Here is a 27,371-nt window from a genome sequence, read left to right as displayed (position 1 = left end):
TGATCGGGCTCATGGTATCCAGCATAGATGTCATTCCATACGCCAGGTTCCATCTCAGACCTCTTCAGTTGTGCATGGTGAGTCAATGGAATGTCGATCACTCAGATCTATCCCAACAGATATCTCTGGAAAACCGAACAAGGGAGTCCCTCTCTTGGTGGATCCGTCCAGGACAGCTATCTCAGGGGACATCCTTCTTAAGACCATCCTGGGAGATTGTGACCACGGACGCAAGTCTATCAGGATGGGGAGCTGTTTGGGGTGCCAGAAAGGCACAGGGCAGATGGACTTGAGTGGAATCGGGCCTACCGATAAGTATTCTGGAACTACGAGCTCTGAAGGCTTGGCCCCCCCCCGGGGTTGTCCTGATTCATCAGATTCCAGTCGGACAACATCACCTCGGTGGCTTACATAAACCATCAGGGGGGAACGAGGAGCTCCCTAGCTATGAGGGAGGTATCTCGGATCCTGGAATGGGCAGAGATCCACAATTGTTCGCTCTCAGCTATCCACATTCTGGGTGGTTTTTCAGCAGACAATACTTTCATCCAGGGGAATGGTCTCTCCATCCTGAGGTGTTCTCGGAGATCTGCAACAGATGGGGGACACCGGAGATAGAACTCATGGTGTCCAGACTCAATTTCAAGCTACCCAGATACGGGTCGCGGTCCAGGGATCCCCAGGCAGAGCTGATAGATGCCTTAGCGGTGCCCTGGGAGTTCAACCTAATCTACATTTTTCCACCCTCTTCTTCCTCGAGTAGTGTCCCGCATCAAGCAGGAGCGAGCTTCGGCTATTTTGATTGCTCCGTTGTGGCCGCAGAGGACGTGGTTTGCGGATCTGGTGGGGATGTCATTGTCTCCTCTATGGAAGTTACCCTGTCGCAGAGATCTGCTGGCTCAGGGTCCCTTTCTACACCAAAATTTTGATTCTCTGAGGTTGACTGCATGGAAATTGATTGCCTAGTCTTGGCCAAGAGAGGATTTTTGGAGAGAGCGGTTGATACTCTCATTCAGGCCAGGAAACTGGTCACTTGTCGCATCTATCATAAGGTGTGAAGGACCTACTTGTCCTGGTGTGAGGAACATGGATATCCCTGGCATAAGGTTAGGGTATCCAGGATACTGGCCTTTCTCCAGGGCGGACTGGAAAAGGGTCTTGCCGCCAGTTCCTTAAAAGGACAGATTTTGGCTTTATCTGTACTGTTACATAAGCTAGCAGAGCTTCCTAACATTCAGTCCTTTGTTCAGGCTCTGTCTAGGATTGGACCTGTCTTTAGAAATTCCGCTCTTCCTTGGAGCTTAAACTTGGTTCTTAAGATTTTGTAGAGGGCTCTGTTTGAGCCTATGGGGCCTATCTATCAAGCTCCGTACGGAGCTTGAGGGCCTGTTTTTCTGGCGAGCCTGCAGGCTCAACAGACCGCTGCTCCATAACCCTGTCCGTCTGCTCCATAACCCTGTCCATATGCTCTGATGAGGCAGATAGAAATCGCCGGAATTCAACCCGATCGAGTAAGATAGGGTTGATTGGCGGCCGATTGGTCGCGAGTCTGCAGGGGACGGTGTTTTGACAGACTTGCATTTTAGCATTCAGTGCTCACTCCTCGGTAAATTCACATGCATGAGTTCAATGTTATCTATATGAAACACATGAACTAACGCCCTCTAGTGGTGAAAAACTGTCAAAATGCATTTAGCTTAGAGGCCTTCAAGGTTTAAGAAATTAGCATATGACTCTCCTAGGTTTAGCTTTCAACTAAGAATACCAAGAAAACAAAGCAAAATTGGTGATAAAAATAAATTGGAAAGTTGTCTAAAATTGCATGCCCTATTTGAATCATGAAGTTTTTTTTTTTGGACTTGACTGTCCCTTTAAGCCGCTAATGTTTCTTCCATGTCTACACTCCAAAAAAAGTTTAAAATACAAATCATGAAATACCTGCCACTGTAGTCATAAGTTTGGGACCAAGGGCACGATAGTGACTAAAAAATTGGTCTAGGTTCCTGGCATTTTGACTGGTTAGAGGAGCAGTGGTCAAATATTTTCCTTTTCTCATTGTGTTATGCTTTGGCACATCAGTGTGTTATGTCTGATATGCTATGGCAACCAAGCTCGGCACTTAAATTCTTCCCTCTTTTTGGGTGAAAAGCTAAAGGAGCAATTAAAAGAGATAAATTGCAGTGTGTGTGTTCCAGGCAATTAAGGGCGTACATCACTGCTTATATACGGCTAGATTTAGAGTTTGGCGGTAGCCGTCAAAACCAGCGTTAGAGGCTCCTAACGCTGGTTTTGGGCTACCGCTGGTATTTAGAGTCAGTCAGGAAAGGGTCTAACGCTCACTTTGCAGCCGCGACTTTTCCATACCGCAGATCCCCCTACGCCAATTGCGTACCCTATCTTTTCAATGGAATCTGTCTAACGCAATTATTTAGAGTCTTGGCTGAAGTGAGCGTTAGAAATCTAACGACAAAACTCCAGCCGCAGAAAAAAGTCAGTAGTTAAGAGCTTTCTGGGCTAACGCTGGTTTATAAAGCTCTTAACTACTGTGCTCTAAAGTACACTAACACCCATAAACTACCTATGTACCCCTAAACCGAGGTCCCCCCACATCGCCGCCACTCTATTAAATTTTTTTAACCCCTAATCTGCCGACCGCACACCGCCGCGACCTACGTTATCCCTATGTACCCCTAATCTGCTGCCCCTAACATCGCCGACACCTACATAATATTTATTAACCCCTAATCTGCCGCCCCCAACGTCGCCGCCACCTACCTACAATTATTAACCCCTAATCTGCCGCCCCCAACGTCGCCTCCACCTACCTACAATAATTAACCCCTAATCTGCCGACCAGATCTCACCGCTACTCTAATAAATGTATTAACCCCTAAAGCTAAGTCTAACCCTAACACTAACACCCCCTAAGTTAAATATAATTTAAATCTAACGAAATAAATTAACTCTTATTAAATAAATTAATCCTATTTAAAGCTAAATACTTACCTGTAAAATAAACCCTAATATAGCTACAATATAAATTATAAATATATTGTAGCTATTTTAGGATTAATATTTATTTTACAGGTAACTTTGTATTTATTTTAACCAGGTACAATAGCTATTAAATAGTCAATAACTATTTAATAGCTACCTAGTTAAAATAATTACAAAATTACCTGTAAAATAAATCCTAACCTAAGTTACAATTAAACCTAACACTACACTAGCAATAAATTAATTAAATAAAATACCTATAATTATCTACAATTAAACCTAACACTACACTATCAATAAATTAATTAAATAAAATACCTACAATTAAATACAATTAAATAAACTAACTAAAGTACAAAAAATAAAAAAGAACTAAGTTACAAAAAAATAAAAAAATATTTACAAACATTAGAAAAATATTACAACAATTTTAAACTAATTACACCTACTCTAAGCCCCCTAATAAAATAACAAAGACCCCCAAATTAAAAAAATTCCCTACCCTATTCTAAAATTAAAATAGAAAAGCTCTTTTACCTTACCAGCCCTTAAAAGGGCCATTTGCGGGGCATGCCCCAAAGAATTCAGCTCTTTTGCCTGGAAAAAAAACATACAATACCCCCCCCCCAACATTACAACCCACCACCCACATACCCCTAATCTAACCCAAACCCCCCTTAAATAAACCTAACACTAAGCCCCTGAAGATCTTCCTACCTTATCTTCACCACACCGGGTATCGGCGATCCGTCCAGGCTCCGATGTCTTGATCCAAGCCCAAGCGGGGGGCTGAAGACATCCATCTTCCGGCTGAAGTCTTGATCCAAGTTGATCCAAGTGGGCAGAAGAGGACATCCGGACCGGCAAACATCTTCATCCAAGCCGCATCTTCTATGTTCTTCCATCCGATGACGACCGGCTGATCTTCAAGACCTCCAGCGCGGATCCATCCATCTTCACCGACGACTTCCCGACGAATGACGGTTCCTTTAAGGGACGTCATCCAAGATGGCGTCCCTCGAATTCCGATTGGCTGATAGGATTCTATCAGCCAATCGGAATTAAGGTAGGAAAATTCTGATTGGCTGATGGAATCAGCCAATCAGATTCAAGTTCAATCCGATTGGCTGATCCAATCAGATTGAGATCGCATTCTATTGGCTGTTCCGATCAGCCAATAGAATGCAAGCTCAATCTGATTGGCTGATCGGATCAGCCAATTGGATTGAACTTGAATCTGATTGGCTGATTCCATCAGCCAATCAGAATTTTCCTACCTTAATTCCAATTGGCTGATAGAATCCTATCAGCCAATCGGAATTTGAGGGACGCCATCTTGGATGACGTCCCTTAAAGGAACCATCATTCGTCGGGAAGTCGTCGGTGAAGATGGATGTTCCGCGTCGGCGGGATGAACTACATGGATCCGGAAGAAAGAAGATTGAAGATGCCGCTTGATAGAAGACTTCAGTCGGATCATGGAGCTCTTCAGCTCCCGCTTGGATGAAGACTTCAGCCGGATCATGGACATCTTCAGCCCCCCGTTTGGGCTTGGATCATGACATCGGAGGCTCTTCTGGATCGATCGGTGAACCCGGCGTGGTGAAGACAAGGTAGGGAGATCTTCAGGGGCTTAGTGTTAGGTTTATTTAAGGGGGGTTTGGGTTAGATTAGGGGTATGTGGGTGGTGGGTTGTAATGTTGGGGGGGGGGTATTGTATGGTTTTTTTTTACAGGCAAAAGAGCTGAATTCTTTGGGGCATGCCCCACAAAGGGCCCTTTTCAGGGCTGGTAAGGTAAAAGAGCTTTTCTATTTTAATTTTCGAATAGGGTAGGGCATTTTTTTATTTTGGGGGTCTTTGTTATTTTATTAGGGGGCTTAGAGTAGGTGTAATTAGTTTAAAATTGTTGTAATATTTTTCTAATGTTTGTAAATATTTTTTTATTTTTTGTAACTTAGTTCTTTTTTATTTTTGGTACTTTAGTTAGTTTATTTCATTTTATTTATTATTATTTTTGTATTTATTTGTAGGTATTGTATTTAATTAATTTATTGATAGTGTAGTGTTAGGTTTAATTGTAGATAATTGTAGGTAGTTTATTTAATTTATTTATTGATAGTGTAGTGTTAGGTTTAATTGTAACTTAGGTTAGGATTTATTTTACAGGTAATTTTGTAATTATTTTAACTAGGTAGCTATTAAGTAGTTATTAACTATTTAATAGCTATTGTACCTGGTTAAAATAATTACAAAGTTGCCTGTAAAATAAATATTAATCCTAAAATAGCTACAATATAATTTAATTTATATTGTAGCTATATTAGGGTTTATTTTACAGGCAAGTATTTAGCTTTAAATAGGAATAATTTATTTAATAAGAGTTAATTTATTTCGTTAGATTTAAATTATATTTAATTTAGGGGGGTGTTAGGGTTAGACTTAGCTTTAGGGGTTAATACATTTATTAGAGTAGCGGTGAGATCCGGTCAGGCAGATTAGGGGTTAATTATTGTAGGTAGGTGGAGGCGACGTTGGGGGCGGCAGATTAGGGGTTAATAAATATAATATAGGGGTCGGCGGTGTTAGGGGCAGCAGATTATGGGTACATAGGGATAACGTAGGTTGCGGCGGTGTACGGAGCGGCAGATTAGGGGTTAATAATAATATGCAGGGGTCAGCGATAGCGGGGGCGGCAGATTAGGGGTTAATAAATATAATATAGGGGTCGGCGGTGTTAGGGGCAGCAGATTAGGGGTACATAGGTATAATGTAGGTTGCGGCGGTGTACGGAGCGGCAGATTAGGGGTTAATAATAATATGCAGGGGTCAGCGATAGCGGGGGCGGCAGATTAAGGGTTAATAAGTGTAAGGTTAGGGGTGTTTAGACTCTGGGTTCATGTTAGGGTGTTAGGTGCAGACTTAGGAAGTGTTTCCCCATAGGAAACAATGGGGCTGTGTTAGGAGCTTAACGCTGCTTTTTTGCAGGTGTTAGGTTTTTTTTCAGCTCAAACTGCCCCATTGTTTTCTATGGGGGAATCGTGCACGAGCACATTTTTGAAGCTGGCCGCGTCCGTAAGCAACGCTGGTATCGAAAGTTGCAGTGGCGGTAAATATGCTCTACGCTCCCTTTTTTGGAGCCTAACGCAGCCATTCTGTGAACTCTAAATACCAGCGTTGTTTAAAAGGTGCAGGGGGAAAAAAGCATGCGTAGCTAACGCACCCCTTTGGCCGCAGAACTCTAAATCTAACCGATAGTGTTTTTCAGTAGTGATTTAACACATTTCCTGTGTTTATTCAATGCAGTCAACTTGCTGTGTTTGTGTAATCAAAATGTCATATATCATCATTGAGTGTGTTGCTAACAACCATGGCATTGTGTGTGTTTTACTGGTAACCAAGAAGTTAAATTACTGTTTTGTGAATTTTCTGGTAATGAAGGGGTTAAATCACTCATTTTATATAGTAAATATACACAAAAAAATTGCACTTGAAACACAAATATACAGTTTCTTTACTGGATTCTTGACTAGCAAACATTCAAGGTTAAACATACGAGTCATTGTGAACCTCTTGAGAAAAGAATGTGTGAAGGTTTTTATCATACGTGTTAAAGATGCTTCTTGCCCTGTCAAGCGCTTACATCACTTTAATCCAGAGAGATTTTTTTTTTTTGTAAATGGACATTTAGGATAAATATTACATTGCAAATTCAAAGTTATCTTTTAAATTTGGTTGAAATAAGTATGTCTGTGTCCTTTCACAATTGTCTAGTGCACAATTTTGGCAAAGAGAGTTCAAGTTCTGCATAACAGTATGTCTACTAATCCTATCTGTATAGTCAGCAGAGAAAAAAGGTTAAAGATAGACAGTATCCTAATTTCATATTTCTCCAGGACTAGTGAAATTATAGCAATGGGTCACATTATTTTCTTTTTGTACTTAGGAGCGCAACAATATTAGCACTATTGTGTGTCAACATTGCTCGGGCGCAAACAATAGTGCGCTTTTTTTTTAATATAAAAACAAAACCAACTTTTTTTTAATTAAGTTGTTAAATAAAAAGGCATGAGATCATATGAAGATGGTAAAAGAGTCTCTAAATAAACAAGAAAGCTGTAGGCATATGAGAATAAATTAATTTAGATGACGGTCCCAGTAGGAGAAAGTAGTCAGCCGTGAAAGACCTTTTACATCTTTCATTTTACTTGCCGCTCTGATTTTTTTTCTTCTTCTTGCTTTTAAAGATGGTTATGAGTAATCGTTGTAACATGCAGTGAAATGTTTTTATTTTTATCTTTTTGTTGCCAGTAGTTCTTAGTTCATGGAGTTAATAGCATACACTCTTATACTAACACAAATAATGCTGTTTGTTTATTTAACTGGAACTTTATATCAAAACATAATTAAAGTGAATGTCAATTTTGATGCTAAAGTGCCTGGTTTTTAAAAATTTGATTAAAAACAAGGGCACTATAATTAATAAAAATTTACATTTCACTCCTGTTGTGAAAAAAAAGTACCTTTTAAACTTGACAGCCGCTCCAGCTTCCTCCACCCGTCGCAAAGCCTCTTCCTGGGTCTAAAATGAGGAATCAGGCATCCTCCAATCACAGCATTGAATCAGACACTGATTCCCCTGGGGGAAGCCTTGATTGCAACGACCGGAGGAAGCTGGAGCTGCTGTCAAGATTAAAAGGTAAGTTTTTTTTGTTTTTTTCACAACAGGAGTGAAATGTAAATTTTGATGAATTTAATCAAATTTTTAAAACCCTGGCACTTAAGCATCAAAATTGACATTCACTTTAAGGTTTAAAGCAATTCCTTCAATTTACAAGTCTAATAAGACATCAGAAATTTTCAAAAGTAAAGCATTTAAATTAATTCCAGACACTTTCTGGATTTTAACCAATCAAAAAAAAAAAGTAAATGATGACTATTCCTCCCCAACTGTTAGGCATACACAATTTATTTCACATACAGGAATTTCAGTAGATCATTTTTAAAATATACCCTAGACCAGGTGTCAGCAACCTTGGCACCCCAGATGTTTGGGAACTACATTTCCCATAATGGTCAGACACACTTTAGGCTGGCTGAGTATCATAGGAAATGTAGTTCCAAAACATCTGGGGTGCAAAGGTTGCTGACCCCTGCCCTAGATTAGCTGCATGTTTCACTAATTTAAAACATAAGTATATAGTCCAATTTTTCTTCTGGAGGTACAATTTTCCCCCCTTCATTTTCTGCGAATTTTTGGCATAATTTTGTATATCATGGCTCCCTCTCTCTAATACTTATAAGAGACCTCTCATAAAGGGGTCTCCTGCTTTCAACTTGGTAACTTCCTGTAAGTGAAGTACCACATCTATTTTTCAATCCCTTACTCAACAGATCTAGGGTACAGGAACTGGATACATGAACTTGACAGACACCTTCTGTAGAGCTTGGGTTCAGGAACTGGATACAGGAACTTGAGACACTCTCTGCAGAGCTTGAGTGCAGTAGCTGAAGAGGTAACTGCCTGCAGCTGGCAGGCAGGTGGAGCTAAAGAGCACAACCGGTGCAGGCAACAGGTCTCCCAAAGCACAAGCTAAAGCCCTCTGGTGGCACAGATTCAGGTTCAATCCCAGGCGTGACACAATTACAGTTTCTCACAAAAGTTAGTACACCCCTCACATTTTTGTAAATATTTTATTTTATTTTTTTCATGTGACAACACTGAAGAAATTACACTTTGCTACAATGTAAAGTAGTGAGTGTACAGCCTGTATAACAGTGTAAATTTGCTGTCCCCTCAAAATAACTCAGCACACAACCATTAATGTCTAAACCATTGGCAACAAAAGTGAGTACACCCATTTTCCCTCCCCAGTGTCATGTGACTCATTAGTGTTACAAGGTCTCAGGTGTGTTAAATTTGGTGTTATTGCTCTCACACTCTCTCATACTGGTCACTGTAAGTTCAACCTGGCACCTCATAGCAAAGAACACTGTGAGGATCTGAAAAAAGTATTGTTGCTCTACATAAAGATGGCTATAAGAAGATTGTCAAGACCCTAAAACTGAGCTGCAGCACGGTGACTATACAGTGGTTTCATAGGACATGTTCCACTCAGAACAGGTTGCCATGGTCAACCAAAGAAGTTGAGTGCACATGCTCAGTTTCATATCCAGAGGTTGTCTTTGGGAAATATACGTATAAGTGCTGCCAGCATTGCTACAGATTGGTCTGCATGGCTGTCGCACAGAAGGATGCCTCTTCTAAAGATGATGCACAAGAAAGCCTGCAGTTTGCTGAAGACAAGCAGACTAAGGACATGGATTACTGGAACCATGTCCTGTGGTCTGATGAGACCAAGCTAAACTTGTTCAGATGGTGTCAAGCGTGTGTGTGTGGCAACCAGGTGAGGAGTACAAAGACAAGTGTTTCTTGCCTACAGTCATGGTCTGTGCCTGCATGAGTGCTGCCGGCACTGGGGAGCTACAGTTCATTGAGGGAACCATGAATGCCAACATGTACTGTGACATACTGAAGCAGAGCATGACCCCCTCCCTTCGGAGACTGGGCCGCAGGGCATTATTCCAACATAACAACCCCAAACACACCTCCAAGACGACCACTGCCTTGCTAAAGAAGCTGAGGGTAAAGGTGATGGACTGGCCAAGCATGTCTCCAGAACTAAACCCTATTGAGCATCTGTGGGGCATCCTCAAATGGAAGGTGGGGGAGTGCAAGGTCTCTAACATCCACCAGCTCCGTGATGTCGTTGTGGAAGAGGGCTCCAGTGGCAACCTGTTAAGCTCTGGTGATCTCCATGCCTAAGAGGGTTAAGGCAGTGCTGGAAAATAATGGTGGCCACACAAAATATTGACACTTTGGGCCCAATTTGGACATTTCCACTTAGGGGTGTACTCACATTTGTTGCCAACGGTTTAGACATTAAGTACATCTAAGTGCTTATTGAAACCATTTACTTAAACACTAAGCAAATAAGTGCAATACTAAACATGTACCTATATATCTGTATACATCTATACCTATATATAATAGTTTTTTATATATGTATATAGTTATAAATGTATATTGTACCAAAATACCATTAGATATATGTATTTATGAATACATGAATATCCTGCTATGTGAAGAGAATTGGAATGTGAAATATTCATATATTGTATTGAGTCCACGGATTCATCCATACTTGTGGGATATTCTCCTTCCTAACAGGAAGTGGCAAAGAGAGCACCCACAGCAGAGCTGTCTATATAGCTCCTCCCTTAGCTCCACCCCCCAGTCATTCTCTTTGCCTGCTTAACTGCTAGGAAGGGTAAAGTGAGTGTGGTGACAAAAATGTTAGTTTCTCTTGTTAAGTGTATCCAGTCCACGGATCATCCATTACTTGTGGGATATTCTCCTTCCCAACAACAGGAAGTTGCAAGAGGATCACCCACAGCAGAGCTGCTATATAGCTCCTCCCCTCACTGCCATATCCAGTCATTCTCTTGCAACTCTCAACAAAGATGGACGTAGTAAGAGGAGAGTGGTGTATTATAGTTCGTTTTTTAACTTCAATCAAAAGTTTGTTATTTTTAAATGGTTCCGGAGTGTACTGCTTCATCTCAGGCAGCATTAGAAGAAGAATCTCCCTGTGATTTCTATGATCTTAGCAGAAGTAACTAAGATCCACTGCCGCTCTCACATATTCTGAGGAGTGAGGTAACTTCAGAGGGGGAATGGCGTGCAGGTTTTCCTGCAATAAGGTATGTGCAGTTAATATATTTCTAGGGATGGAATTTGCTAGAAAAATGCTGCTGATACCGGATTAATGTAAGTTAAGCCTTAAATGCAGTGATAGCGACTGGTATCAGGCTTATTAACAGAGATACATACTCTTATAAAAGTGTAATATAAAACGTTTGCTGGCATGTTAATCGTTTTTATATATGTTTGGTGACCAAACTTATTGGGGCCTAGTTTTTTTCCACATGGCTGGCTTGATTTTTGCCTAGAAACAGTTTCCTGAAGCTTTCCACTGTTGCAATATGAGTGGGAAGGGCCTATTTTAGTGCTTTTCTGTGCAGATAAAAATACTGACAGAGACATTCAGCTTCCCTTAGCATGATACAGGACATCTCTGAAGGGCTCAAAAGGCTTCAAAGTCGTGTTTGAGGAGGGTAACAATCACAGTAGACTGTGGCAGTTGTTGTGACTGTGTTTAAAAAACGTTTTTGTCATTTATTATTCTGTTTTTGTTATTAAGGGGTTAATCATCCATTTGCAAGTGGGTGCAATGCTCTGCTGACTTGTTACATACACTGTAAAAATTTTGTTAGTGTAACTGCCTTTTTTCACTGTTATTTCAAATTTTGTCAAAATTTTGTTCTCTTAAAGGCACAGTAACATTTTTTATATTGCTTGTTAACTTGCTTTAAAGTGTTTTCCAAGCTTGCTAGTCTCATTGCTAGTCTGTACAAACCTGTCTGAAACAGAGGATACTTGTTCATTATGTTTAAAAGCCATGGTGGAGCCCCATAGGAGAATGTGTACTAAATGTATTGATTTCACCTTAAACAGTAAAGATCAGTCTTTATCTATAAAAGAATTGTCACCAGAGGGGTCTGTCGAGGGGGAAGTTATGCCGACTAACTCTCCCCACGTGTCGGACCCATTCACCTCCTGCTCAAGGGATGCACGCTAATATGGCGCCAAGTACATCAGGGACGCCCATAGCGATTACTTTGCAGGACATGGCTGCAATCATGAATAATACCCTGTCAGAGGTATTATCCAGATTGCCTGAATTGAGAGGCAAGCGCGATAGCTCTGGGGTTAGACGAGATACAGAGCGCGTAGATGCTGTAAGAGCCATGTCTGATATTGCGTCACAATATGCAGAACCTGAGGACGGAGAGCTTCAGTCTGTGGGTGACGTCTCTGAATTGGGGAGACCTGATTCAGAGATTTCTAATTTTAAATTTAAGCTTTAGAACCTCTGTGTATTGCTTGGGGAGGTATTAGCTGCTCTGAATGACTGTGACACAATTGCAGTGCCAGAGAAATTGTGTAGGCTGGATAAATACTATGCAGTGCCGGTGAGTACTGATGTTTTTCCAATACCTAAAAGGCTTACAGAAATTATTAGTAAGGAGTGGGATAGGCCCGGTGTGCCCTTTTCCCCACCTCCTATATTTAGAAAAATGTTTCCAATAGACGCCACTACACGGGACTTATGGCAGACTGTCCCTAAGGTGGAGGGAGCAGTTTCTACTTTAGCAAAGCGTACCACTATCCCGGTTGAGGACAGTTGTGCTTTTTCAGATCCAATGGATAAAAAATTAGAGGGTTACCTTAAGAAAATGTTTATTCAACAAGGTTTTATTTTACAGCCCCTTGCATGCATTGCGCCTGTCACTGCTGCGGCGGCATTCTGGTTTGAGGCCCTGGAAGGGCCATCCATACAGCTCCATTGACTGAAATTGTTGACAAGCTTAGAACTCTTAAGCTAGCTAACTCATTTGTTTCTGATGCCATTGTTCATTTGACTAAACTAACGGCTAAGAATTCCGGATTCGCTATCCAGGCGCGTAAATTACTCAACATTCCTTTCAAGGGGCAGACCTTATTCGGGCCTGGTTTGAAAGAAATTATTGCTGACATTACTGGAGGTAAGGGTCATACCCTTCCTCAGGACAGGGCCAAATCAAAGGCCAAACAGTCTAATTTTTGTGCCTTTCGAAATTTCAAGGCAGGTGCAGCATCAACTTCCTCTGCTTCAAAACAAGAGGGAACTTTTGCTCAATCCAAGCAGGCCTGGAAACCTAACCAGTCCTGGAACAAGGGCAAGCAGGCCAGAAAGCCTGCTGCGGCCTCTAAGACAGCATGAAGGAGCGGCCCCCTATCCGACAACGGATCTAGTAGGGGGCAGACTCTCTCTCTTCGCCCAGGCGTGGGCAAGAGATGTTCAGGATCCCTGGGCGTTGGAGATCATATCTCAGGGATATCTTCTGGACTTCAAAGCTTCTCCTCCACAAGGGAGATTTCACCTTTCAAGATTATCTGCAAACCAGATAAAGAAAGAGGCATTTCTAAGCTGCGTACAAGATCTCCTTGTAATGGGAGTGATCCATCCAGTTCCGCGGACGGAACAAGGACAGGGGTTTTATTCAAATCTGTTTGTGGTTCCCAAAAAAGAGGGAACCTTCAGACCAATTTTGGATTTAAAGATCCTAAACAAATTCCTCAGAGTTCCGTCATTCAAGATGGAAACTATTCGAACCATTTTACCCATGATCCAAAAGGGTCAGTACATGACCACAGTGGACTTAAAGGATGCCTACCTTCACATTCTGATTCACAAGAATCATCATCAGTTCCTGAGGTTTGCCTTTCTAGACAGGCATTACCAATTTGTAGCTCTTCCATTCGGGTTGGCTACAGCCCCAATAATTTTTACAAAGGTTCTGGGCTCACTTCTGGCGGTACTAAGACCGCGAGGCATAGCGGTGGCTCCTTACCTGGACGATATCCTGATACAGGCGTCAAGCTTTCAAATTGCCAAATCTCATACAGAGATAGTTCTATCATTCCTGAGGTCGCATGGGTGGAAAGTGAACGAAGAAAAGAGTTCTCTATCTCCTCTCACGAGTGTTTCCTACCTAGGGACTCTAATAGATTCTGTAGAAATGAAAATTTACCTGACGGAGTCCAGGTTATCAAAACTTCTAAATGCTTGCCGGGTTCTTCACTCCACGGTGGCTCAGTGCATGGAAGTAATCGGCTTAATGGTAGCGGCGATGGACATAGTGCCATTCGCGCGCCTGCATCTCAGACCGCTGCAATTATACATGCTCAGTCAGTGGAATGGGGATTACACAGATTTGTCCCCTCTACTAAATCTGGATCAGGAAACCAGAGATTCTCTTCTCTGGTGGTTGTCTCGGGCCCATCTGTCCAAGGGTATGACCTTTCGCAGACCAGATTGGACAATTGTAACAACAGATGCCAGCCTTCTAGGTTGGGGTGCAGTCTGGAACTCCCTGAAGGCTCAGGGTTCATGGACTCAGGAGGAGAAACTCCTCCCAATAAATATTCTGGAGTTAAGAGCAATATTCAATGCTCTTCTGGCTTGGCCTCAGCTAGCAACACTGAGGTTCATCAGATTTCAGTCGGACAACATCACGACTGTGGCTTACATCAACCATCAAGGGGGAAACAGGAGTTCCCTAGCGATGTCAGAAGTCTCCAAGATAATTCGCTGGGCAGAGACTCACTCTTGCCACCTATCATCGATCCATATCCCGAGCGTAGAGAACTGGGAGGCGGATTTTCTAAGTCGTCAGACTTTTCATCCGGGGGAATGGGAACTCCATCCGGAGGTGTTTGCTCAATTGGTTCTCCGTTGGGGCAAACCAGAATTGGATCTCATGGAGTCTCGCCAGAACACCAAGCTTCCTTGTTACGGATCCAGGTCCAGGGACCCAGAAGCGGCACTGATAGATGCTCTAGCAGCGCCTTGGTTCTTCAACCTGGCTTATGTGTTTCCTCCGTTTCCTCTGCTCCCTCGTCTGATTGCCAAAATCAAACAGGAAAGAGCATCGGTGATATTGATAGCGCCTGCGTGGCCACGCAGGACCTGGTATGCAGACCTAGTGGACATGTCATCCTTTCCACCATGGACTCTGCCTCTGAGACAAGACCTTCTAATACAAGGTCCTTTCAATCATGCGAATCTACTTTCTCTGAGACTGACTGCATGGAGTTTGAACGCTTGATCCTATCAAAGCGTGGCTTCTCCGAGTCAGTAATTGATACCTTAATACAGGCACGAAAGCCTGCCACCAGGAAAATTTACCACAAGATATGGCGTAAATATCTTCATTGGTGTGAATCCAAGAATTACTCATGGAGTAGGGTTAGGATTCCGAGGATATTGTCCTTCCTCCAAGAGGGTTTGGACAAAGGATTATCAGCTAGTTCTTTAAAGGGACAGATTTCTGCTCTGTCTATTCTTTTACACAAGCGTCTGGCAGAAGTTCCAGACGTTCAGGCATTTTGTCAGGCTTTAGTTAGAATTAAGCCTGTGTTTAAACCTGCTGCTCCTCCATGGAGCTTAAACTTGGTTCTTAAAGTTCTTCAAGGGGTTCCGTTTGAACCCCTTCATTCTATTGATATCAAACTTCTTTCATGGAAAGTTCTTTTTCTGATGGCTATTTCCTCGGCTCGAAGAGTCTCTGTGTTATCTGCCTTACATTGTGATTCTCCTTATCTGATCTTTCATTCAGATAAAGTTGTTCTGCGTACAAAACCTGGGTTTTTACCTAAGGTGGTTTTTAACAAGAATATAAATCAAGAGATTGTTGTTCCATCATTATGTCCTAATCCTTCTTCAAAGAAGGAACGTCTTTTGCATAATCTAGACGTAGTCCGTGCCTTGAAGTTTTACTTACAGGCTACTAAAGATTTTCGCCAAACATCTAACCTGTTTGTTGTTTACGCTGGACAGAGGCGAGGTCAGAAGGCCTCGGCAACCTCTCTTTCTTTTTGGCTTCGGAGCATAATCCGTTTAGCCTATGAGACTGCTGGACAGCAGCCTCCTGAAAGTATTACAGCTCATTCTACTAGAGCTGTGGCTTCCACCTGGGCCTTTAAAAATGAGGCCTCTGTTGAACAGATTTGCAAGGCTGCAACTTGGTCTTCCCTTCATACTTTTTCCAAATTTTACAAATTTGATACTTTTGCTTCTTCGGAGGCTGTTTTTGGGAGAAAGGTTCTACAGGCAGTGGTTCCTTCCGTTTAAGTTCCTGCCTTGTCCCTCCCATCATCCGTGTACTTTAGCTTTGGTATTGGTATCCCACAAGTAATGGATGATCCGTGGACTGGATACACTTAACAAGAGAAAACATAATTTATGCTTACCTGATAAATTTATTTCTCTTGTAGTGTATCCAGTCCACGGCCCGCCCTGTCCTTTTCAGGCAGGTCTAAATTTTAATTAAACTACAGTCACCACTGCACCCTATGGTTTCTCCTTTCTCCGCTTGTTTCGGTCGAATGACTGGATATGGCAGTGAGGGGAGGAGCTATATAGCAGCTCTGCTGTGGGTGATCCTCTTGCAACTTCCTGTTGTTGGGAAGGAGAATATCCCACAAGTAATGGATGATCCGTGGACTGGATACACTACAAGAGAAATAAATTTATCAGGTAAGCATAAATTATGTTTTTTATTTTCTCAAGCAAAAGTTTGTTATTTTAAATGGTACCGGTGTGTACTATTCACTCTCTGGCAGAAAAGAGATGAAGATTTCTGCAAGGAGGATGATGATCTTAGCACTTTGTAACTAAGATACACTGCTGTTCCCACAGAGGCTGAGGAGTACAGGACAACTTCAGTTGGGGGAACGGTTTGCATGCTAAGCTGCATAGAGGTATGTTCAGTCAATTTTTTTCTAGACAGACTGTGATAATTCTAGAAAAGGCTGACAATATCCCCATGAGGGAAGGGTAAGCTGTATTCAGACACTTAATAGAGAATCCAAGCTTGCATAAAGGGCTCATTTGTTACTGGTGGCATTTATGGGAAAAAGGTTTTTTTTATTGAAAACTTAACGTTTTTTGAAGGACTTTAAGGGGTCATTGTGGCTGATTTAAGGGTTATTAACCCACATGGCTAGTTTAGAAACACTTTGGTGTGTTTCTTTTAGGCCCCACTAACATCGAGTGAGGTGGGAGGGGCCTATTTTTGCGCCTCAGTTGCGCAGTTTCTTTTACTCTGAAGACATCCAGCTGCTTCTCCAGAGGGTCCTGCTGTGTTTGAGGGCCTAAAAGAAGGTTTTTCCCCACAAATCTATCCTAAAGGGCAGGTAGGCGCCACAGCAGAGCTGTGGCAAGGTGCTGAACATTTTTATACCGGTTTCTCCAACATAGGTGTGTCCGGTCCACGGCGTCATCCTTACTTGTGGGATATTCTCTTCCCCAACAGGAAATGGCAAAGAGCCCAGCAAAGCTGGTCACATGATCCCTCCTAGGCTCCGCCTACCCCAGTCATTCTCTTTGCCGTTGTACAGGCAACATCTCCACGGAGATGGCTTAGAGTGATTCATCCTGTTCCATTAGGAGAACAAGGGATGGGGTTCTACTCCAATCTGTTCATAGTTCCCAAAAAAGAGGGAACGTTCAGACCAATCTTAGATCTCAAGATCTTGAACAAGTTTCTCAAGGTTCCATCGTTCAAGATGGAAACCATTCGAACACTTCTTCCTTCCATCCAGGAAGGTCAATTCATGACCAAGGTGGATTTCAAGGATGCGTATCTACATATTCCTATCCACAAGGAACATCATCGGTTCCTAAGGTTTGCATTCCTGGACAAGCATTTCCAGTTCGTGGCGTTTTCTTTCGGATTAGCCACTGCTCCTAGGATTTTCTCATAGGTACTAGGGTCCCTTCTGGCGGTGCTAAGACCAAGGGGCATTGCTGTAGTACCTTACTTGGACGACATTCTGATTCGAGCGTCGTCCCTTCCTCAAGTAAAGGCTCACACGGACATTGTCCTGGCCTTTCTCAGATCTCACGGATGGAAAGTGAACGTGGAAAAGAGTTCTCTATCTCCGTCAACGAGGGTTCCCTTCTTGGGAACTATAATAGACTCCTTAGAAATGAGGATTTTTCTGACAGAAGCCAGAAAAACAAAACTTCTAGACTCTTGTCGGATACTTCATTCCGTTCCTCTTCCTTCCATAGCGCAGTGCATGGAAGTGATAGGTTTGATGGTAGCGGCAATGGACATAGTTCCTTTTGTGCGCATTCATCTAAAACCATTACAATTGTTCATGCTCAGGGGACTATTCAGACTTGTCTCCGAAGATACAAGTAAATCAGAGGACCAGAGACTCATTCCGTTGGTGGCTGTCCCTGGACAACCTGTCACAAGGGATGACCTTCCGCAGACCAGAGTGGGTCATTGTCACGACCGACGCCAGTCTGATGGGCTGGGGCGCGGTCTGGGGATCCCTGAAAGCTCAGGGTCTTTGGTCTCGGGTAGAATCTCTTCTACCGATAAATATTCTGGAACTGAGAGCGATATTCAATGCTCTCAAAGCTTGGCCTCAGCTAGCGAGGGCCAAGTTCATACATCAACCATCAGGGGGGAACAAGGAGTTCCCTAGCGATGGAAGAAGTGACCAAAATCATTCTATGGGCGGAGTCTCACTCCTGCCACCTGTCTGCTATCCACATCCCAGGAGTGGAAAATTGGGAAGCGGATTTTCTGAGTCGTCAGACATTGCATCCGGGGGAGTGGGAACTCCATCCGGAAATCTTTGCCCAAGTCACTCAACCGTGGGGCATTCCAGACATGGATCTGATGGCCTCTCGTCAGAACTTCAGAGTTCCTTACTACGGGTACAGATCCAGGGATCCCAAGGCGGCTCTAGTGGATGCACTAGTAGCACCTTGGACCTTCAAACTAGCTTATGTGTTCCCGCCGTTTCCTCTCATCCCCAGGCTGGTAGCCAGGATCAATCAGGAGAGGGCGTCGGTGATTTTGATAGCTCCTGCGTGGCCACGCAGGACTTGGTATGCAGATCTGGTGAATATGTCATCGGCTCCACCATGGAAGCTACCTTTGAGACGAGACCTTCTTGTTCTAGGTCCGTTCGACCCACTCCAGCTGACTGCTTGGAGATTGAACGCTTGATCTTATCAAAGCGAGGGTTCTCAGATTCTGTTATTAATACTCTTGTTCAGGCCTGAAAGCCTGTAACCAGAAAAATTACCACATAATTTGGTATACCTGTTGGTGTGAATCTGCAGGATTCCCTTGGGACAAGGTTAAGAGTCTATCCTTCCTTCGAGAAGGATTGGAAAAAGGATTATCTGCAAGTTCCTTGATGGGACAGATTTCTGCCTTGTCTGTGTTACTTCACAAAAAGCTGGCAGCTGTGCCAGATGTTCTAGCCTTTGTTCAGGCTCTGGTTAGAATCAAGCCTGTTTACAAAATTTTGACTCCTCCTTGGAGTCTCAACCTAGTTCTTTCAGTTCTTCAGGGGGTTCCGTTTGAACCCTTACATTCCGTTGATATTAAGTTATTATCTTGGAAAGTTTTGTTTTTGGTTGCATTTTCTTCTGCTAGAAGAGTTTCAGAATTATCTGCTCTGCAGTGTTCTTCTCCTTATCTGGTGTTCCATGCAGATAAGGTGGTTTTGCGTACTAAACCTGGTTTTCTTCCAAAAGTTGTTTCTAACAAAAACATTAACCAGGAGATAGTTGTGCCTTCTTTGTGTCCTAATCCAGTTTCAAAGAAGGAACGTTTGTTGCACAACTTGGATGTAGTTCGTGCTCTCAAATTTTACTTAGCAGCTACTAAGGATTTCAGACAAACTTCGTCTTTGTTTGTTGTTTATTCGGGTAAACGGAGAGGTCAAAAAGCAACTTCTACCTCTCTCTCCTTCTGGATTAAAAGCATTATCCGATTGGCTTATGAGACTGCCGGACGGCAGCCTCCTGAAAGAATCACAGCTCACTCCACTAGGGCTGTGGCTTCCACATGGGCCTTCAAGAACGAGGCTTCTGTTGATCAGATATGTAAGGCAGCGACTTGGTCTTCACTGCACACTTTTTCTAAATTTTACAACTTTGATACTTTTGCTTCTTCTGAGGCTATTTTTGGGAGAAAGGTTTTGCAAGCCGTGGTGCCTTCCATTTAGGTGACCTGATTTGCTCCCTCCCTTCATCCGTGTCCTAAAGCTTTGGTATTGGTTCCCACAAGTAAGGATGACGCCGTGGACCGGACACACCTATGTTGGAGAAAACAGAATTTATGTTTACCTGATAAATTACTTTCTCCAACGGTGTGTCCGGTCCACGGCCCGCCCTGGTTTTTTTAATCAGGTCTGATAATTTATTTTCTTTAACTACAGTCACCACGGTAACATATGGTTTCTCCTATGCAAATATTCCTCCTTAACGTCGGTCGAATGACTGGGGTAGGCGGAGCCTAGGAGGGATCATGTGACCAGCTTTGCTGGGCTCTTTGCCATTTCCTGTTGGGGAAGAGAATATCCCACAAGTAAGGATGACGCCGTGGACCGGACACACCGTTGGAGAAAGTAATTTATCAGGTAAACATAAATTCTGTTTTTTGACGTTTTGTCAATCCGGTTTTTACATTAAGGGGTTAATCGTTTATTTGGCTGGCTGTGCAAACTTACTAAGGCTTTATGATTCTACTGTAAAAATTTCGTAAAGTTTACTGCTTTTTTACACTGTTTTGCAGAGTTTGTGCATCTTTTTTTTCTTAAAGGCACAGTACCGTTTTTTTCTAAGTATTGTTTACTTTGAATAAAGTGTTTTCCAAGCTTGCTTATTTCATTATTAGCCTGTTTAACATGTCTGACACCAAGGAAAATCCATGTTCAATGTGTTTAGAAGCCATTGTGGCACCCCCTCTTAGAATGTGTCCCGCTTGCACTGATATGTCTATAAATTATAAAGAGCATATTTTAGCACTTAAAAATATAGCAATAGATGATTCTCAGACAGAAGTAACTGAGGGTTTGCCATCTAGCTCTCCCTAAGTGTCACAACCAGTAACGCCAGCACAAGTGACGCCTAGTACCTCTAGTGCGTCGACTTCATTTACTTTACAAGACATGGCCACAGTTATGAATACAACCCTCACAGCGGTTTTATCTAAACTGCCTGGTTTACAAGGAAAGTGTGACAGCTCTGGGTTAAGAACAACTGCTGAGCCTTCTGACGCTTTAGTAGCCGTATCCGATATACCCTCACAATGTTCTGAAGTAGGGGTAAGAGATTTGCTATCTGAGGGAGAGATTTCTGATTAACAGGAAAGATGCTCCCTCAGACAGATTCTGATATGACGGCCTTTAAATTTAAGCTTGAACACCTTCGCTTGTTGCTCAGGGAGGTATTAGCAACTCTGGATGATTGTGACCCTATTGTGGTCCCAGAGAAATTGTGTAAAATGGACAAATACTTAGAGGTTCCTGTTTACACTTATGTTTTTCCAGTCCCTAAGAGGATTGTGAATATTGTTACTAAGGAGTGGGATAGACCAGGTATACCGTTCGCTCCCCCTCCTGTTTTTAAGAAAATGTTTCTCATATCTGACACCATGCGGAACTCGTGGCGGACGGTTCCTAAGGTTGAGGGAGCTGTTTCTACTCTCGCTAATCGTACGACTATACCTATTGAAGACAGTTGTGCTTTCAAAGATCCTATGGATAAAAAATTAGAGGGTCTCCTAAAGAAAATTTTTGTTCATGAAGGTTTTCTTCTCCAAACTATTGCGTGCATTGTTCCTGTAACTACTGCAGCTGCTTTCTGGTTCGAGGCTCTAGAAGAGGCTCTTCAGATGGAGACTCCATTAGAGGATATTATGGATAGAATTAAGGCCCTTAAATTGGCTAATTCTTTCATTACAGATGCCGCTTTCCAACTGGCTAAATTAGCGGCAAAGAATCAGGTTTTGCTTTTTTAGCACGCAGGGCGTTATGGCTTAAGTCCTGGTCTGCTGATGTGTCATCAAAATCTAAACTTTTGAACATCCCTTTCAAAGGAAAGACCCTATTTAGGCCTGAACTGAAAGAGATTATTTCAGACATCACTGGAGGGAAAGGCCACGCCCTCCCTCAAGATAAAACAAATAAACTGAGGACCAAAAAAAATAATTTTCGTTCCTTTTGGAACTTCAAGAGTGGTCCCACTTCAGCTTCCCCTGCTGCAAATCAAGAGGGGAATTTTGCCCAATCCAAGTCAGTCTGGAGACCTAACCAGGCTTGGAACAAGGGTAAACAGGCCAAGAAGCCGGCTGCTGCCTCCAAGACAGCATTAAGGGGTAGCCCCCGATCCGGGACCGGATCTAGTAGGGGGCAGACTCTCTCTCTTTGCTCAGGCTTGGGCAGGAGATGTTCATGATTCCTGGGCGTTAGAAATTGTGTCCCAGGGATATCTTCTGGACTTCAAAGACTACCCTCCAAGGGGGAGATTTCACGTTTCTCAATTGTCTGCAAATCAGACAAAGAGAGAGGCGTTCTTACGCTGTGTAGAAGACCTACATACCATGGGAGTGATCTGCCCAGTTCCAAAAGAGGAACAAGGGCTAGGATTTTACTCAAACCTGTTTGTGGTTCCCAAAAAAGAGGGAACTTTCAGACCAATCTTGGATCTCAAAATTCTAAACAAGTTCCTCAGAGTACCATCATTCAAGATCGACACTGTTCGGACTATTCTACCTCTGATCCAGGAGGGTCAATATATGACTACCGTGGACTTAAAGGATGCGTATCTACACATCCCTATTCACAGAGATCATCATCAGTTCCTCAGATTCACCTTTCTGGACAGGCATTACCAGTTTGTGGCCCTTCCCTTCGGGTTGGCCATGGCTCCCAGGATTTTCACAAAGGTGCTAGGGTCCCTTTTGGCAGTTTTAAGACCGCGGGGCATAGCAGTGGCGCCTTATCTAGACGACATCTTAATTCAGGCGTCGACTTTCCAGTTAACCAAGTCTCACACGGACATCGTGTTGGCTTTTCTGAGATCTCACGGGTGGAAGGTGAACATAAAAAAGAGTTCTCTCTTCCCTCTCACAAGAGTTTCCTTCCTAGGGACTCTGATAGACTCGGTAGAAATTAAAATATTTCTGACGGAGGTCAGAAAATCAAAACTCTTAACCACTTGCCGAGCTCTTCATTCCATTTCTCGGCCATCAGTGGCTCAGTGTATGGAGGTAATCGGACTCATGGTAGCGGCAATGGACATAGTTCCTTTTGCCCGCCTACACCTCAGATCACTGCAACTGTGCATGCTCAAACAGTGGAATGGGGATTATGCAGATTTATCTCCGCAAATACATCTGGATTAGGAGACCAGAGATTCTCTTCTCGGGTGGTTGTCTCAGGACCACCTGGCTCAGGCAATGTGTTTCCGCAGGCCATAGTGGATTATTGTAACGACAGATGCCAGCCTGCTAGGCTGGGGTGCAGTCTGGAACTCCCTGAAAGCACAGGGCTTATGGTCTCAGGAGGATACTCTCCTCCCGATAAACATTCTAGAACTGAGAGCGATATTCAATGCGCTTCAGGCGTGGCCTCGGCTAGCTGCGGCCAAATTCATCAGATTTCAGTCGGACAACATCACGACTGTAGCTTACATCAATCACCAAGGAGGAACACGGAGTCCTCTAACGATGATGGAAGTAACCAAAATAATCCGATGGGCGGAAACTCACTCTTGCCATCTTTCAGCAATCTATATCCCAGGGGTAGAGAACTGGGAGGCGGATTTCCTAAGTCGTCAGACTTTTCATCCGGGGGAGTGGGAGCTCCATCCGGAAGTATTTGCCCAGCTGACTCAGCTATGGGGCACACCAGAATTGGATCTGATGGCGTCCCAGCAGAACGCCAAGCTTCCATGTTACGGGTCCAGGTCCCAGGATCCCCAGGCGGCACTGATAGATGCTCTAGCAGTGCCTTGGTCCTTCAAACTGGCCTATGTATTAACACTGTTTCCTCTCCTCCCACGTCTGGTTGCCAGAATCAAGCAGGAGGGAGCTTCGGTGATTCTGATAGCACCTGCGTGGCCACGCATGACTTGGTATGCAGACCTAGTGGACATGTCATCTGTTCCACCGTGGACTCTACCAATGACACAGGACCTTCTAATCCAAGGTCCATTCAAGCATCCAAATCTAATTTCTCTGCGTCTGACTGCCTGGAGATTGAACGCTTGATTTTATCAAAGCGTGGTTTCTCTGAGTCGGTCATTGATACCCTGATTCATGCTAGAAAGCCTGTCACCAGGAAAATCTATCATAAGGTTTGGCGCAAATATCTTTATTGGTGTGAATCCAAGGGTTACTAATGGAGTAAGATTAGGATTCCTAGAATATTGTCTTTTCTCCAAGAAGGATTGGAGAAGAGATTATCGGCTAGCTCCTTAAAAGGACAAATTTCTGCGTTGTCTATTCTTTTACACAAGCGTCTGGCAGATGTCCCAGATGTTCAAGCATTTAGTCAGGCTTTAGTCAGAATCAAGCCTGTATTCAAACCTGTTGCTCTGCCATGGAGCCTAAACTTAGTTCTTAAAGTTCTTCAAGGGGTTCCGTTTGAACCTATGCATTCCATAGATATTAAGCTTGTATCTTGGAAAGTTCTGATTTTAGTAGCTATCTCTTCGTCCCGAAGAGTTTCTGAGTTATCTGCTTTACAGTGTGACTCACCTTATCTTGTTTTCCATGCAGATAAGGTGGTTTTGCGTACCAAACCTGGATTCCTTCCTAAGGTTGTTTCTAATAGGAATATCAATCAGGAAATTGTTGTTCCTTCGCTGTGTCCTAATCCTTCTTCAAAGAGGGAACGTCTGTTGCACAATCTTGATGTGGTTCGTGCTCTAAAGTTCTAGTTACAAGCAACCAAAGATTTCCGTCAAACATCTTCATTGTTTGTTGTTTATTCTGGTAAGCGGAGAGGCCAAAAAGCTACGGCTACATCTCTTTCTTTTTGGCTGAAAAGCATCATCCGTTTGGCTTATGAGACTGCTGGCCAGCAGCCTCCTGAAAGGATTACTGCTCATTCTACTAGAGCAGTGGCTTCCACATGGGCTTTTAAAAATGAGGCTTCTGTTGAACAGATTTGTAAGGCGGCGACTTGGTCTTCGCTTCATACTTTTTCCAAATTTTCCAAATTCGATACTTTTGCTACTTCGGAGGCTATTTTTGGGAGAAAGGTTCTACAAGCAGTGGTGCCTTCCGTTTAAGGTACCTGTCTTGTCCCTCCCTTCATCCGTGTCCTAAAGCTTTGGTATTGGTATCCCACAAGTATGGATGAATCCGTGGACTTGATACATCTTACAAGAGAAAACAGAATTTATGCTTACCTGATAAATTTCTTTCTCTTGTGATGTATCGAGTCCACGGTCAGCCCTGTCTGTTTAAGACAGGTAGTATATTTTTATTTAAAAAACTTCAGTCACCTCTGCACCCTATAGTTTCTCCTTTTTCTTCCTAGCCTTCGGTCGAATGACGGGGGGTGGAGCTAAGGGAGGAGCTATATAGACAGCTCTGCTGTGGGTGCTCTCTTTGCCACTTCCTGTTAGGAAGGAGAATATTCCACAAGTATGGATGAATCCGTGGACTCGATACATCACAAGAGAAAGAAATTTATCAAGTAAGCATAAATTCTGTTTTTTATGTTGGGTTAGCGCACTCGAGAATAAGCCGTTGGGTTTGCCTGCAATTAGGGTGTTTTTTCCACTTTTCTTGCTCCATTAACTTATATGGTGAATACGTTTAACGTTATTACAATATTCTAACTTTGGCTTTTTGCACGCACCGGCTTAGCATGTGAGTGAAAACTTTCAACTTGTAATACGAGTGCTACCCAACACGTGTAAAAAGCTTACTTCTAGTAGAGTTAGCATACTGTATGTAAATTTTGGTAGTTTTAATTTCCATATTTTAATGTCCTATTAATTACTATTATGCATATATAAGAACATAACTAATTTTTTCTTTAATAATGTGCAGGTATGTATCTTAAACATTCTTTGATTCCAAAGTATTTACAGCATAACCTTGATATTACAATGTTTCTTTCTTACTTTTCTGTAAGTCTAAAAGATATTTTAATATATACTGTATGTTTATAGCTAATTTTACTGTATTTTAATAACATTTCCCATTTCAATATCTACTGAACTGATTGACCTACAATTCTCAGGATTTGAAGGACTAAACATATTGTTCTAGTAAAAATGTTTGAAACAAGACTCTGATATCTGTAAAAAGATCAGAATTATGCCAAATAGAATATAATATATTTAAAAAAAAAATAAACTATGGAATCCTTTGCTGAAATATTCTACTATTTATTTTTGTACAGCTATTCCATATGGAAAACTTCCAGTTTTAGAAATTGATGGCGTCATCTATCACCAAAGTCTGGCCGCGGGGCGATACCTGGCTAAAAAAGCAGGTAATGTATATATAATTGAATCTGTTTTAGTTGTAACTTAATGTTTTTTTTTTTTAAACATTTTAAAGGGATATTAAAAAGTAAATACATGCTAGACAAAGTATTCAAAGCAAACATTATCCTGAGAATAATATGTAGATGTATTTTCTTTTCTATGGCATGGAGAGTCCACAACGTCATTCCAATTAATAGTGGGATATTCAACTCTTGGCCAGCAGGAGGAGGCAACAAGCACCTCAGCAAAGCTGTTAATTGTAAATTCTCTTACCCCATAATCCCCAGTCATTCTCTTTGCCTTTGTCAATGGAGGATGGGCGAAGTTGGTGTTTGAAGATATTTTATCCTTTTATGGGAACTTTTCCCTGCAAGCAAGGATTGGGGTCTAGCTGTGTCCACGTCAATCTCTTTAGTAAGAGTAGTGGTGTCTTTTAGCAGTTAAAAGGTGGTGAGGTAGTCTTTTCTTTACTTTTAACATTTTGCTACCCCTTTGTAGAAAGCCAGAGTTGGGTACTCTGTTCTTTCCTCTCCTACAGGTCCATGACAGGGAGTGAAGTACCTGTCACACCTAAGTAGCAGCATCTGTCCTGCAGCTGGATCTAAGGTAAGTGCCTTTGCCTTCTAGGTACTGAAGGACAGCAGCACTTAAAAGGTTAATACTCATACGGATCCATTATGGGACATAAATATCATTATTACTTAAAGGGAAAGTCAACACCGGAATTTTGGTTGTTTTAAAAGATAGATAATCCTTTAATTACCAATTCCCCAGTTTTGCATAACCAACACAGTTATAATTATACATGTTTTGCCTCTGTAATTACCTTGTTTCTAAGCCTCAGCAGACTGCACCCTTATTTCAGTTCTTTTGACAGACTTGCATTTTAGCCAATCAGAGCTGTCTCCATGGTAAATTCACGTGCATGAGGTCAATGTTATCTATATGAAACACATGAACTAATGCCCTCTAGTGGTGAAAAACTATCAAAATGCATTTAGATTAGAGGCGGCCTTCAAGGTCTTAGAAATTAGCATATGAACCTACTAGGTTTAGCTTTCAACTAATAATACCAAGAGAACAAAGCAAAATTGGTGAAAAAAGTAAATTGGAAAGTTGTTTAAAATTACATGCCCTATTTGAAACATGAAAGGTTTTTTTGGACATGACTGTCCCTTTAAGGATACATCTTAAGGACAGATTATGGCACATTTTGTGACAAAGATATCGTTATTAGTTAAGGATACATCTTATGATTATGGCAGGCAGCAGAATGCAAGAGGCTTTATTATGACAGACATGTTTAGATCAGTTCAGAGAGGCTTTTTCACAAGTTTAGGATAGCGGTAGAGGAAAACTTTGAGCCGTTTACTTTTTCATGC

General features: G+C 42.4%; 1 protein-coding gene across 1 annotated transcript in view; it reads left to right on the top strand.

Annotated features, from left to right (window-relative positions):
* LOC128649898 (hematopoietic prostaglandin D synthase) overlaps positions 1-27,371 on the top strand; it is a 253,935-nt gene that overhangs the window by 111,630 nt on the left and 114,934 nt on the right. The window contains exon 3 of the mRNA XM_053703439.1: positions 25,902-25,994. Coding sequence (XP_053559414.1) covers positions 25,902-25,994 — 93 coding nt within the window. The remainder of the gene's footprint in view (positions 1-25,901; positions 25,995-27,371) is intronic.

Source organism: Bombina bombina, chromosome 2, assembly GCF_027579735.1.
Source record: "Bombina bombina isolate aBomBom1 chromosome 2, aBomBom1.pri, whole genome shotgun sequence".
Taxonomy (NCBI): Eukaryota; Metazoa; Chordata; class Amphibia; order Anura; family Bombinatoridae; genus Bombina; species Bombina bombina.
Note: the sequence above shows the minus strand (reverse complement) of the source record. Positions and strands in the feature narration are given on the sequence as shown.